General features: G+C 38.3%; 1 protein-coding gene across 4 annotated transcripts in view; it reads left to right on the forward strand.

The window, feature by feature from the left end:
- The window catches only part of KIF20B (kinesin family member 20B), a 106,314-nt gene that overhangs the window by 34,245 nt on the left and 56,124 nt on the right, over nt 1-15,945 (forward strand). For all 4 annotated transcript variants that reach the window (XM_053585358.1, XM_053585360.1, XM_053585359.1 and 1 more), the window contains one exon: nt 1,973-2,123. In XM_053585358.1, the coding sequence (XP_053441333.1) occupies nt 1,973-2,123 (151 nt within the window). The remainder of the gene's footprint in view (nt 1-1,972; nt 2,124-15,945) is intronic.

A 15,945-nucleotide genomic window follows, 5' to 3' on the forward strand; every position in this document is an offset into this window, starting at 1 on the left:
ATGGTGGAAGGCCTTTGAATACTGCATTAAAGAGTTTGGGTAGACAGTAGGGTATCATTCTTTTAACCAGGAATAGCAAAGTTGAGGTTTTTGATTGAGTAGATATTTTTGGAAACTCGGAGCATACAATTGAGATGGTTGGTATTGGACCAGAGGCAGAGAGATCAGTTATTTCTTGGAAGAGTTTAGGTAATAGTTGAAGAGGATTTGATTTGCAGTAGTGGTGGTAGAGCTTAAAGAAGGGAATTGCGGTAAGGAAAGGTAAGACTTTGGGAGTTGACTTCTGACTTTTTCCATTAACTTAACTGATGGGCTTCCAGGTTCTCAGAACTCTTGATCTGGATTTTAAGTCTTGTCTTTGGTTTGATAAATGAAAATAAAAGCAAGAAAAAGGGAACTACAACTTCAAAGAAAATAGTTGTAAATTTCACAACTATTTATTTTATTTATTTCCATAGTATGTTTGTATACCACAGTATATTACCAGTGTTTAAGTAAAAAATACAAAATTAGCAGTATAAAAAAGCTATTATCTTTAATTATTCTTTACCTTAAATAAACTTTATAAACAAACGTAAAACAGCATGTCAGATTTAAATTGTTCACTTAAATATAAAAGCATAAAATATTTTGGAACTTACCTGACTTGGCTGAGTAGTTGATCTACAAGTATTTGATCTGCGGTCAATGTTCCAAAGCTTCTTGTGAAAGTTTTTCCAATGATGAAAAACTTTATTTTGAATGATGGTTCTTTCATTTTTTCCTACCTACACATATCTTGGAAACAGAAAATCCTCCTTTCAACAACTGTAACTTCTGGAGTGTAGACCAGGTCATTCTGATAGGTGCTAAGAGTAAGAGAGTGGGCATCTTGGCTCTATTATAGAGTTTTGTCAGAGGTGTGATTTTTCTGTCCTGGGATTTGGTCAATTATCAGTTACACTAACGGACAAATTGTGAGAAAGCAAGGAATATGTAAAAAAAATTTTTGCTTTTAGAAAAACACACATTATGGTGACACCCATAGCTCAGTGGGTAGGGTGCTGGCCACATATACCCATCCTAGTGGATTCGAACCCGACTTGGGCCAGATAAATAACAATGACAAACTGCAAAGGAAAAATAGCTGGGCATTATGGCGGGTGCCTGTAGTCTCAGTTACATGGGAGGCTGAGGCAAGAGAATCGCTTAAGCCCAAGAGTTGGAGGTTGCTGTGAGCTGTGACGCCACGGCATTCTACCGAAGGTGAAATAATGAGACTTTGTCTTAAAAAAAAACACTTTATGACTTAAAACGTTATTTTATCTATATCTACCAAAATTAAAATGTTAGTGATTTTATGATATGAAATGGCACTTTTTGTTTAACCATGCATTGTTTTTTCCCCAAAATGATTGCTATGAGTCTTTGCCTTTACCATACTTTTGAATATTTTGTAGACTTACACTTAACTGCTGAGTTTTACTCTTCCTTCTGTTTCTGTTTAAGTTCATATTGTACTCTTTTTCTGCTACCTTTTTAAGGGAGACAGTCATAGACATAAAAAAATTAAAGCACTAAATCTAGAAGCTTGGTTTTAAAGCTGTATGTAGACTGTGTATCTTTGAATACATATAGGGTAAAAGCTAAGGTCCAAACTATTCTTCTGACATTTATTAAGGTATAAGAGAGCTCTATTTCTGGAGGTTTTGATTACAAAACAGGGTTATTGTTGATAACACTTCATATTTTTCTTTTCAAAGCATATTTTGAGTGTGACATTAGGGGTATTCGTAGGTTCTCCAGTCATCCTCCACTGTTTTCATTTGCCAGAGCTATCAGTTATTTTAGGGTGAAATTTAAGAAATAACTTAGAAAATGTTTCAAAAAGTTTGAAAATAAGATTGATAAACTATTGAAAGATAAGTTATATAGTTTATACATTCATTGTAGCTTTCTATATATGAATTTAATTTAATTTCTTTTGCTTTAGGATAAGGCTGGTACATCTTCAACAATAAACAATAAATGGACCTGTAGTGACATAATTGATGTGTCTATGGTCACCAAAACTAAAACCTATTCAGAAAGAAAAAGATTAAATGAAAATGAACTTCAACAAGATGAACCACCAGCAAAGAAAGGTACTGCTTCAGCTGCCAGCAGGAGGCCTTTAAGAAAGCTAATTCCTAAGCCAGTAAATAGAAAAGTTGCAAATACAGGGACATTTACTTGTCTAAGGACAAATTTTGAGAAAATCTAAATGTTATGAATTTTAATTTTAGATATAAACTGTCTATAGGATGGATATATTCGCAGTATTCTTTTAATAAATATGTTTTTAGAAATTGTGCTTTTATCACTTTTTTTAATCTTATTACTTCTTTTGCATGCCTATAATTCTTTCCTTTCTGTGCTTATTATAGTTAAAATTCATCAGTTTCATTTCATAAACATAGTACTTCATTTTTTTTGCTGTTTCTTCCTTTGAACCCGCACCTCTGGCATATGGGGCCGGCGCCCTACTCCTTTGAGCCACAGGCACTGCCAATAGTACTTATTTCTATCAAAATCTCTCTACATTGTTTTCTTCCTTTCTGTTCTTTATTCATTTGAAGAAAAGGGTATTTGACAGTAAGACTTTGAGATAAATATTACTAGCAATAAATGTACTCTAGTTTTATTTTTGAAACTAGGAGATGGTTTGATGAAAAATAATACATGCATCCAAGATTATTTTTAAAAAATTCGAAAGCCCCTTATTAAAGTACTCCACCCCTGCTTCTAGGGGTGGAGAGACTTTGAGGCGTGAGCCCACTCTCTGCCAGGTGGATCAATAAAGGGCCTGTGGTTAATTTGGACTCACCGTGCTGGCGTTTCTCCATTCCACTCGCTTTGAGTATAACTCCTAGGGAAGAGGATAAGCAGAAGTTCTGGGTGGAGAAGACCAAGAAGACAACTCTACCCTCCTTTTCAACTGCAAGCTTCTGGCTTGGAACAGGAAAAATTGCCTTAAGTGAAATATCTGGTATGATCATTTAAAAAAGTATATAGCCGCTGGACATCCGGAAGAGCTGCACCGCGACCCGTGATCTGCAACTGCCTGGATCCCAATAAGAGCTCTACTGCAACCCATGACCTGTGATGGGCACCTGCCCGGACTCCAGTAAGAGCTGCACCATGACCCGTGATTAGCGCCTGCTGGAACCCCAGAAGAGCTGCGCCACGACCCGCGATCGGCGCCTGAACTTGGGAAGAGCTGCGCTGTGAACCGCCATCGGCACCTGCCTGGACCCCAGTAAGAGCTGCTCCTTGACCAGCGCGCGCACAGACTTCCTTATGAGTGGCGCTGGGACCTGTGACCCGCGCCCGCCAGGGCTCTGCATGCGCTGACCAGGAACTCCAGGAGATGCGCAACCCCGCGTCCTCCCTCCTGTATCCTCCCTGCCTCCACACTGGCCGCTCATCTGGCCAGGGCCTCTGGTAGCTGCATGCCCTCCGGAGCCCTCCCTGCCTTTGCGTGGAGCCCTTCTCCTGTCCAGAGACTGCTGGAGCCTTGGGCCCTCTGTGACAAAGTCACTGGGCAGCACGCACTCCCAGAACCATGTGTACCACCCCCCATCCTGTTGCTGGATCCGGGGGTATCACACTCTGGAGCTGTTCTCACAACCAGAACTCCCTGGCTGGGGCAGCCCCAGAGGAGCTACACAGAGTCACTCCCTACAAAGATCCAGCAACAATAGAGTGATCCTGCTGGGATCTAATCTTGGAGAGACAGTTCCCCAACTCTGAGGATGGCCAGAGGCAACTGGTAAAAATACAATCATGAGGTGAAATCAACGGAAATACTCTGGCAATATGAATTATCAGAGTAGATCAGTTCCCCCAAGGATCAATGGGGCAGACACAGCACAAGATCCCATGCACAAACAAATAGCTGAGATATCAGAAATCGAATTCAGAATCTGGATAGCAAATAAGATTGAATTAGAACTCCAAGCAGTAACCCAAAGGATATCTCAAGAATTCAACAAATTCAAAGACCAAATGACCAAAGATTTTGACACATTGAGACAAGAAGTTACCTCTCTCAAAGATCTGAGAAACACAGTAGAATCCCTCAGTAACAGAATGGAGCAAACACAAGAAAGGATTTCTGACATTGAAGACAAAGAATTCGAACACTCCCAAACTCTCAAAGAGGAAGAGAAATGGAGGGCAAAAACAGATCACTCTCTCACAGAGCTCTGGGATAATTTGAAGAAAATCAATATTCGTCTTATAGGGATCCCCGAAAGCAACGAACTGGCTTCACAAGGCACAGAGTCTCTTCTCCATGAGATTATGAAGGAGAACTTTCTAGACATGCCAAGAGATTCTGAAATTCAGATAGCAGACAGTTTCAGAACTCCAGCACGACTCAACCCAAATAAGACATCCCCCAGACACATCAAAATCAATTTCACTAAAGTTAATATGAAGGAGAAAATTCTGAAAGCAGCCAGATGAAAGAAAACTATTACCTACAAAGGGAAGAATATTAGAATAACTGCCTCTCTGCTGAAACCTTTCAAGCTAGAAGAGGATAGTCATCGACTTTTAATCTTCCTAAAACAAAATAACTTTCAACCCAGGATCCTATACCCAGCTAAACTGAGTTTCATTTATTGTGGAGAAATTAAATACTTTAAGGACATTCACATGTTGAAGAAATTTGCCATAAGTAAACCAGCTCTCCAGGATATTCTCAGACCTATCCTCCATAAAGACCAGCGTAATCCTTTACCACAAAAGTAAACCCACCCAGAAAATTTTGATGAAATTCCAACTAACACAATCGCAAAAGGATTAAAAATGTCCACTGGACTGTTGAAAGGCTTATCAATATTCTCAATTAATGTAAATGGTTTAAACTGTCCTCTAAAGAGGCACAGGTTGGCTGATTGGATACAAAAACTCAAGCCAGATATCTGCTGCATATAAGAACTGCACCTTACATTAAAAGACAAATTTAGACTCAATGTGAAGGGTTGGTCAGCTATACTCCAGGCAAATGGAAAGTGGAAAAAAGCAGGCGTTGCAATCCTATTCTCAGATGCAGTAGGCTTTAAACCAACCAAATAAGAAAGGATAAGGATGGACACTTCAGATTTGTTAAAGGTAATACTCAATATGATGAGATTTCAATTATTAATATGTATGCACCCAACCAGAATGCACCTCAATTTATAAAAGAAACTCTAACAGACATGAGCAACTTGATTTCCTCCAGTTCCATAGCAGTTGGAGATTTTAACACCCCTTTAGCAGTGCTACATAGATCCTCCAAAAAGAAGCTAAGCAAAGAAATCTTAGATTTAAACTTAACCATTCAACATCTGGACTTAGCAGACATCTAGAGGACATTTTATCCCAACAAAACTGAATACACATTGTTCTAATCAGCCCACGAAACATACTCCAAAATCAACCACATCCTAGGCCACAAATCTAACCTCAGAAAATTTAAAAATACAGAAATCATTCCTTGCATCTTCTCAGACTATCATGGATTAAAAGTTGAACCAATAACAACAGGAATCTGCATACCCATACAAAAAAATGGAAGGTAAATAACCTTATGCTGAAGGATAGATGGATTATAGACGAGGTCAAGAAGGAAATCACCAAATTTTTAGAAAAAAACAATGAAGACCCGAACTACCACAACCTGAGATACTGCAAAGGCAGTACTGAGCGGGAAATTTATAGCACTGCAAGCCTTCCTCAAGTAAACGGAAAGAGAGAAAGTTAATAACTTAATGGGACATCTCAAGCAACTGGAGAAGAAAGAACATTCCAACCCCTAACCCAGAAGAAGAAAAGAAATAACAAAAATCAGAGCACAATTAAATGAAATTGAAAACAAAAGAATTATATAACAGATCAATAAATCCAAAAGTTGGTTTTTTGAAAAGATCAATAAAATAGACAAACCTTTAGCCAACTTAACCAGGAAAAATAGAGTAAAATGTCTTAATTTCATGAATCAGAAATGATAAACACGAAATGACAGCAGACTCCTCAGAAATTAAATCCTTAATGCCTTCTCTAAAGAAGACAGACGAATGGCTAACAAACATATGAAAAAATGTCCATCATCCTTATATATTAGAGAAATGCAAATGAAAACCACCCTGAGATACCATCTAACCCGAGTGAGAATGGCCCACATCACAAAATCTCAACACTGCAGATGCTGGCGTGGATGTGGAGAGAAGGGAACACTTTTAAACTGCTGGTGGGACCGCAAACTAGTACAACCTTACTGGAAGGAAGTATGGAGAAACCTCAAAGCACTCAAGCTAGACCTCCCATTTGATCCTGCAGTCCCATTACTGGGCATCTACCCAGAAGGAAAAAAATCCTTTTATCATAAGGACACTTGTGCTAGACTGTTTATTGCAGCTCAATTTACAATCGCCAAAATGTGGAAACGGCCTAAATGCCCACCAACCCTGGAATGGATTGACAAGCTGTGGTATATGTGTACCATGGAATACTATTCAGCTATTAAAAAAAATGGATACTTTGCATCCTTCGTGTTAACCTGAATGGAAGTGGAAGACATTATTCTTAGTAAAACATCACAAGAATGGAGAAGCATGAATCCTGTGTACTCAATTTTGATATGAGGACAATTAATGACAATTAAGGTCATGGGGCGGGGAGGAAAAGCAGAGAGAGGGAAGGAGGGAGAGGGGTGGGGCCTTGGTGTGTGCCACACCTTCTGGGGGCAAGATATGATTGCAAGAGGGCCTTTACCTAACAAATGCAATCAGTGTAGCCTGGCTTATTGTACCCTCAATGAATCCCTAACAAATAAAAAAAAAAAAGGTTTCTGAGGAACTGGAGAGTTGCTGCATTGCCTCAATCTTCCCTATCATTATGTACAATGTTAATAGTTCTGATAGATGCCATTTATTACATTGAAGAAGTTCCCTTCTTTTCTTACCTTGCTAAGAGTTGGTGTTATTTTTGTTTTTTAAAATCAGAAATGAATGTTGGATTTTGTCAAGTATTTTTCCTGCATTATTGAGGTTATCATATGTGTCTTTTTCAGTTTGTCAATATGTGAATAACATTAATCAGTTTTTGAACATTACTCTAACCTGGTATTTCTGGGAAAACCTACCTGGTCACAAAAGATTATCCTTTTGTGTATTGCGGGACATAGTTTACATTTATGGTGGTGAAGGATATTGATCTGTAGTTTTCTTTTCTTGGAATATCTTTGTCTGGTTTTGGTATCAGGATAAGGCTACCATTAAAGGATAAGTTGAGAACTGAAAAAAAAAATTCTTAATGAATATTACAAGAAACTTTACTCTCAGAAATATGAAAATCTGAAAGAAATCGACCAATACTTGGAAGTATGCCACCTACCAAGACTTAGTCAGAACGAAGTGGAAATGTTGAACAGGCCTATATCAAGTTGTAAAATAGCATCAACTATACAAAATCTCCCTACAAGAAAAGCCCAGGACCAGATGTCCTTACGTCACAATTCTACCAAACCTTTAAAGAAGAAGTAGTACCTGTATTACGAAATCTCTTCCAAAATATAGAAAAAGAAGGAATACTTCTCAACACATGCTATGAATTAAACATCACCTTGATCCCTAAACCAGGGAAAGACCCATCAAGAAAAGAAAATTATAGACCAATAGCACTAATGAATGTTGATGCAAAAATACTCAATAAGATCGTAACAAACAGAATCCAACAACACATCAAAAAAATTATATACCATGACCAAGTGGGATTTAGCCCTGGGTCTCAAGGCTGGTTCAATAAACGTAAAGATATAAATGTAATTCAGCACATAAACAAACTAAAAAATAAAGACCGTATGATTCTCTCAATTGATGCAGAAAAAGCTTTTGACAATATCCAGCATCCCTTCATGATCAGAACACTTAAGAAAATTGGTATAGAAGGGACATTTCTTTTTTTTTTTTTTTTTTTTTTTTTTTATTGTTTGGAATTCATTGAGGGTACAATAAGCCAGGTTACACTGATTGCAATTGTTAGGTAAAGTCCCTCTTGCAATCATGTCTTGCCCCCATAAAGTGTGATACACACCAAGGCCCCACCCCCCTCCCTTCGTCCTCTTTCTGCTTCCCCCCCCCATAACCTTAATTGTCATTAATTGTCTTCATATCAAAATTGAGTACATAGAATTCATGCTTCTCCATTCTTGTGATGCTTTACTAAGAATAATGTTTTCCACTTCCATCCAGGTTAATACGAAGGATGTAAAGTCTCCATTTTTTTTAATGGCTGAATAGTATTCCATGGTATACGGACACCACAGCTTGTTAATCCATTCCTGGGTTGGTGGGCATTTAGGCTGTTTCCACATTTTGGCGATTGTAAATTGAGCTGCAATAAACAGTCTAGTACAAGTGTCCTTATGATAAAAGGATTTCTTTCCTTCTGAGTAGATGGCCAGTAATGGGATTGCAGGATCAAATGGGAGGTTTAGCTTGAGTGCTTTGAGGTTTCTCCTACTTCCTTCCAGAAAGGTTGTACTAGTTTGCAGTCCCACCAGCAGTGTAAAAGTGTTCCCTTCTCTCCACATCCATGCCAGCATCTGCAGTTTTCAGATTTTGTGATGTGGGCCATTCTCACTGGGCTTAGATGATATCTCAGGGTTGTTTTGATTTGCATTTCTCTAATATATAGAGATGATGAACATTTTTTCATGTGTTTGTTAGCCATTCGTCTGTCATCTTTAGAGAAAGTTCTATTCATGTCTCTTGCCCATTGATATATGGGATTGTTGGCTTTTTTCATGTGGATTAATTTGAGTTCTCTATAGATCCTAGTTATCAAGCTTTTGTGTGATTGAAAATATGCAAATACCCTTTCCCATTGTGTAGGTTGTCTCTTTGCTTTGGTTATTGTCTCCTTAGCTGTGCAGAAGCTTTTCAGTTTAATGAAGTCCTATTTGTTTATTTTTGTTGTTGTTGCAATTGCCATGGCAGTCTTCTTCATGAAGTCTTTCCCCAGGCCAATATCTTCCAGTGTTTTTCCTATGCTTTCTTGGAGGATTTTTATTGTTTCATACCTTAAACTTAAGTCCTTTATCCATCTTGAATCAATTTTTGTGAGTGGGGAAAGGTGTGGGTCCAGTTTCAGTCTTTTACATGTAGACATCCAGTTCTCCCAACACCATTTATTGAATAGGGAGTCTTTCCCCCAAGATATGTTCTTGTTTGGTTTATCGAAGATTAGGTGGTTGTAAGATGTTAGTTTCATTTCTTGGTGTTCAATTCGATTCCAAGTGTCTGTGTCTCTGTATTTGTGCTAGTACCATGCTGTCTTGAGCACTATGGCTTTGTAGTACAGACTAAAATCTGGTATGCTGATGCCCCCAGCTTTATTTTTGTTACTAAGACCTGCCTTAGCTATACGGGGTTTTTTCCGGTTCCATACAAAACTCAGAATCATTTTTTCCAAATCTTGAAAGAACGATGTTGATATTTTGATAGGAATGGCATTGAATAGGTAGATTGCTTTGGGAAGTATAGACATTTTAACAATGTTGATTCTTCCCGTCCATGAGCATGGTATGTTCTTCCATTTGTTAATATCCTCTGCTATTTCCTTTCTGAGGATTTCATAGTTTTCTTTATAGAGGTCCTTCACCTCCTTCGTTAGGTATATTTCTAGGTATTTCATTTTCTTTGAGACTATGGTGAAGGGAGTTGTGTCCTTAATTAGCTTCTCATCTTGACTGTTATTGGTGTATACAAAGGCTACTGACTTGTGGACATTGATTTTATATCCTGAAACATTACTGTATTTTTTGATGACTTCTAGGAGTCTTGTGGTTGAGTCTTTGGGGTTCTCTAAGTATAAGATCATTTCGTCAGCAAACAGGGAGAGTTTGACCTCCTCTGCTCCCATTTGGATTCCCTTTATTTCCTTGTCTTGCCTAATTGTATTGGCTAGAACTTCCAGCACTACGTTGAATAGTAAAGGTGACAGAGGACAACCTTGTCTGGTTCCAGTTCTAAGAGGAAAAGCTTTGAGTTTTACTCTATTCAGTAAAATATTGTCTGTGGGTTTGTCATAGAAAGCTTCAATCAGTTTTATAAATGTGCCACCTATGCCAATACTCTTCACTGTTCTAATTAGAAAAGGATGCTGGATTTTATCAAACGCTTTTTCTACATCTATTGAGAGGATCATGTGATCTTTATTTTTGCCTCTGTTAATATGGTGGATAACGTTTATGGACTTGCGTATGTTAAACCAGCCTTGCATCCCTGGGATGAAGCCTACTTGATCATGATGAATGACTTTTTTGATCGTAAGCTGTAATCTATTGGGTAGGATTTTGTTGAGGATTTTTGCATCTATATTCATGAGTGAGATTGGTCTGAAATTCTCCTTTTTGTTCAGGTCTTTTCCTGGTTTTGGTATCAGGGTGATGTTTGCTTCATAGAATGTGTTGGGGAAGATTCCTTCTTCCTCAATTTTTTGGAATAATTTCTGCAGTACAGGAATAAGCTCTTCCTTGAAGGTTTGATAGACTTCTGGTGTGAAGCCATCTGGACCAGGGCATTTTTTGGTTGGAAGATTTTTTTATTGTTTCTTTGATCTCGGTGCTTGAAATTGGTCTGTTCAGGAGCTCTATTTCTTCCTGGCTAAGTCTAGGGAGAGGGTGTGATTCCAAATATTTATCCATTTCGTTCACATTGTGAAATTTCTGGGCATAGAGTTTCTGGTAGTATTCAGAGATGATCTCTTGAATCTCTGTGGGATCAGTTGTTATTTCCCCTTTATCATTTCTGATTGAGGTTACTAGAGCTTTTACTTTTCTATTCCTCGTTAGTCTGGCCAATGGTTTATCTATTTTATTTATTTTTTCAAAAAACCAACTCCTTGTTTCATTAATTTTCTGAATGATTCTTTTGTTTTCAATTTCATTGATCTCTGATTTGATTTTGGATATTTCTTTTCTTCTACTGAGTTTAGGCTTAGATTGTTCTTCTTTTTCCGATTACATGAGATCTCTTGTGAGATTGTTGATGTGTTCTCTTTCTGTTTTTCGAATGCAGGCATCCAAAGCGATGAATTTTCCTCTCAAAACTGCTTTTGCAGTATGCCACTGGTTTTGGCAGCTTGTGTCTTCATTGTTGTTATGCTCAAGGAAGTTAATGATTTCTTGTTTTATTTCTTCCGGCACCCATCTGTTATTCAACATAAGATTGTTTAATTTCCATTAAACAATGGGTGGGGTCGAGCGTTTTTGTTAGAGTTGAGTTCCACCTTTAGGGCCTTATGGTCTGAGAAGATACAAGGTAAAATTTCAATTCTTTTGATTCTGTTGATACTTGTTTCGTGTCCCAGGATATGATCAATTTTAGAGAATGTTCCATCGGGTGATGAGAAGAATGTATATTCTTTATCTTTGGGGTGGAGTGTTCTGTATGCGTCTGTCAAGCACAGTTGTTATAGGGTCTCATTTAAATCTCTTACATCTTTGTTTAATTTTTGTTTAGAGGATCTGTCCAGCTCTAAGAGGAGTGTTAAAGTCCCCTGTTATGATGGTATTATCAGATACCATATTGCTCAGACTGAGTGAGGTCTGTTTCAAGAATCTGGGAGCATTTAAATTGGGTGCATAGATATTTAGAATTGAAATGTCTTCTTGTTGTATTTTTCCCTTGACCAATATAAAGTGACCATCTTCGTCTTTTTTGACTTTAGTTGCTTTAAATCCACATGTATGTGAAAATAAGATTGCAACTCCTCTTTTCTTCTGAATTCCATTTGCCTGAAAAATTGTCTTCCAACCCTTAACTTGGAGTTTTAATTTGTCTTTTGAAGCCAGGTGTGTTTCTTGCAGACAGCAAATAGATGGCTTGTGTTTTTTAATCCAGTCAGTGAATCTATGTCTCTTCAGTGGGGTATTGAAGCCATTAACATTTATTGAGATAATTGATAAGTGTGGTAGTATTCTATTCATCTTATTTTGTGAGAGTCCATTGCTTAGTTTTATCTTTTTCATCAGTGTGGAGGTTGGGTTCTGTCCTTTAATTTCTGAGTATTTACTTTGATGCTGATCCATTGTGGTGGTCCGTGTGCAGAACAGGTTGAAGTATTTCCTGTAGAGCTGGTGGTGTTGTGGCAAATTTCCTCAATGTTTGTATATCCATAAATGATTTGATTTCTCCGTCAATTTTTAAGCTTAGCTTAGCAGGGTACAGAATTCTGGGCTGGAAATTGTTCTGTTTAAGTAGATTAAAGGTAGATGTCTTCTTGCTTGGAAAGTTTCATTAGAGAAGTCTGCGGTCACTCTGATGGATTTGCCCCTGTAGGTCAACTGACGCTTACTCCTGGCAGCTTGTAGAATCTTTTCTTTTGTTTTGACTTTGGACAGGTTCATCACAATGTGTCTTAGAGAAGCTTGGTTAGAGTTGAGGCGACCTGGGGTCCGATATCCCTCTGAATGCAGTGTGTCAGAATCTTTGGTGATATTTGGGAAATTTTCTTTTATAATATTCTCTAGTATGGCTTCCATTCCTCCGGGGCATTCTTCTTCCCCTTCTGGAATTCCTATAACTCGTATGTTGGAACGCTTCATGTGGTCCCATAATTCTGACAGTGAACATTCTGCTTTCTCTCTCTTCTTTTCTGCCTCTTTTACTATCTGAGTTGTCTCAAGAACTTTGTCTTCTACCTCTGAAATTCTTTCTTCTGCATGGTCTAACCTGTTGCTGATACTTTCCATTGCATCTTTAAGTTCCCTAATTGACCTTTTCAGTTCCTTCAGCTCTGCTATATCCTTTTTATATTCTTCATATCGTTCATCTCTTATTTGATTCTGTTTTTGGATTTCCTTTTGGTTATTTTCCACTTTATTAGCAGTTTCCTTCATTGTTTCCATCATTTCTTTCATTGTTTTCAACATGTGCATTCTAAATTCCCTTTGTGTCATTCCTAACATTTCTTCATAGGTGGAATCATCTGCAGTAGCTACCTCATGGTGCCTTGGCGGGGTTTTTCTGGACTGGTTCTTCATGTTGCCTGGAGTTTTCTGCTGATTCTTCCTCATGAGTGATTTCTTTTATCTGTTTTCCTTGCCCTAATTTTCCTTTCACTTCCTCTTGCTCTTTAAGTTCTCGTGCCTGTGGACTAAGGGTTACAGGACCAGAGGGGTGAGAACGTTGAAGAGCAAAAAAGGGATGAAAGAAAGGAGGACCGAGTGATAAGAAAAAAAAGAAAAATAGAGAAAGGAGAGGGGGTGGGTAAAAGGAATATTGGCAAAAAGGAGAGATGCACAGAAAGAGGGAGACTGAACAATATAGGTGTACGGTAGGGTACTTTGACACAACCTTAAAAAAAAAACCCGCCTTCTGGGGTGCCCAGTTTGGTGGTTCCCTTGAGGTCAGCAACTCTTTGCTAACCTGATCAGACACAGTACCCCACCTCCTCCCAGTAGAGAGAAGACAAAAATGCTATAAATCTAACCAAAACAAGCAAACAGAAAACTTTACGGGATAAAATTGGGTGTAAAACCAAACAATAGCAGTAGAAACACTAGCAAAAATGAAGTTCTAATTATTGAAAAAGACAGCAATGGGAAATTATAATTAAACTGGAAAAATTGAGAAAGAAAATGGATCTGTATGGAAAAGGTTGAACTTATAAAACAAAACAACATCAACAACATCAAAATAAAAAAAACGAAGCAAACCAAGAAAAAAAAAACAAAACACAACCAAAAAGAAAGCAGTATGTATATGTTATTGAATATTGTCTGGGCAACACGTGGTCTTCTGTGGTATGAGATGTTAATAACAGTTCTGATATTACTGGAGGGTGCTTATTTCTCAAACCCCAGCAGGTAGACACCCTAAATCTCTCTTCAGCACACTTAAAAGGCACTTTAAACTTGTTCACTTGGTGAGCAGAAGCTTTCCCAGGAAAGTGCTTGTCGCTGGAATCACTGCTGAAGTGGCTATCCACTTACCCAGTGTGCCAAAACCGGTGTCACTCTGCCCCTGAGGGTTAGGGCTGCAAGGTGGCTCAGACCCCACTCTTAGGCTATTTGGTTGCTCTGTTACCAGCTCCCGCCCAATTCTAGCTCTGCGACCCTGAGGGCGGAGCTTGCCAGGGCAGATCGCTCACAATGGCTCCCTGTGACCCACCGCCAAACACCCTTAGCTCCGTCTGGTTCAGCGGCTCATACTGGGGCCGTAGACAGTGGAAGGGATATTTCTTAAACTAATACAGGCCATCTACAGCGAACCCACAGCCAGTATCGTATTGAACGGCCTTAAACTGAAATCATTTCCACTTAGATCAGGAACCAGGCAAGGTTGCCCATTGTCTCCATTGCTCTTTAACATTGTAATGGAAGTTTTAGTCATTACAATTAGGGAAGAAAAGGCGATCAAGGGTATCCACTTAGGGTCAGAAGAGATCAAACTTTCGCTCTTTGCACATGACATGATCGTGTATCTGGAAAACACTAGGGATTCTACTACAAAACTTTTAGAAGTGATCGAGGAATACAGCAATGTCTCAGGCTACAAAATCAACACCAGTAAATCTACAGCCTTTATATATACCAATGATAGCCAAGCCGAAAAAACAGTCAGCGACTCTATTCCTTTCACAGTAGTGCCAAAGAAGATGAAATATTTGGGAGTATACCGAACAAAGGATGTGAAAGTTCTTTTGTAGAAAGTTCTACAAAGAGAACTTGAAACTTCAAGAAAAATAGCTAAAGATGTTAACAAATGGAAAAACATACTATGCTCATGGCTGGGAAGAAACAACATTGTTAAAATGTCTGTACTACCCAAAGCAATATATAATTTTAATGCGATTCCTATTAAAGCTCCATTGTCATATTTTAAAGATCTTGATAAAATAATACTTCATTTTACATGGAATCAGAAAAAAACACAAATAGCCAAAACATTACTCAGAAATAAAAACAAAGCAGGAGGAATCACGCTACCAGACCTGAGGTGGTAGTATAAATTGATAGTGATCAAAACAGCATGGTACTGGCACAAAACTGAGAAGTAGATGTCTGGGACAGAATAGAGAACCAAGAGATGAATCCAGCTACTTACCGTTATTTGATCTTTGACAAGCCAATTAAAAACATTCAGTGGGGAAAAGATTCCCTAGTTAACAAATGGTGCTGTGTGAACTGGCTGGCAATCTGTAAAAGACTGAAACTGGACCTACACCTTTCACCATTAACTAAGGTAGACTCTCAGTGGATAAAAGATTTTAAACTTAAGACATGAAACTATAAAAATACTTGAAGAAAAGTGCAGGGAAAACTCTTGAAGGAATAGGCCTGGTGAATATTTTATGAGGATGACTCCCCAGGCAATTGAAGCAGGATCAAAAATACACCACAGGGACCTGATCAAACTAAAAAGCTTCTGCACAGCCAAGAACATAGTAAGTAAAGCAAGCAGACATCCTCAGAATGGGAGAAAATATTTGCAGGTTATACCTTCGATAAAGGTCTAATAACCAGAATCCACAGAGAACTCAAAACGTTTTAGCAAGAAAAGAATACATGACCCCATCTCAGGGTGGACAAGGGACTTGAAGAGAAACTTCTCTGGAGAAGACAGACACACGATCTACAAACACATGAAAAAAAGCTCATCATCCTTAATCATCAGCGAAATGCAAATCAAAAACTACTTTGAGATATCACCTAACCCCAGTGAAAGTAGCCCACATAACAAAATCCCAAAATCAGAGATGTTGGCATGGATGTGGAGAAAAGGGCACACTTCTACAGTGCAGATGGGAATGGACACTAATAGGTTCCTTTCGGAAGGATGTTTGGAGACTACTTAGAGACTTAAGAATAGACCTGCCATTGGATCCTAGAATTCTTTTACTATGTACATATCCAGAAGACCAAAAATC

The sequence above is a fragment of the Nycticebus coucang genome, chromosome 3, assembly GCF_027406575.1.
Source record: "Nycticebus coucang isolate mNycCou1 chromosome 3, mNycCou1.pri, whole genome shotgun sequence".
NCBI classification, from domain to species: Eukaryota; Metazoa; Chordata; class Mammalia; order Primates; family Lorisidae; genus Nycticebus; species Nycticebus coucang.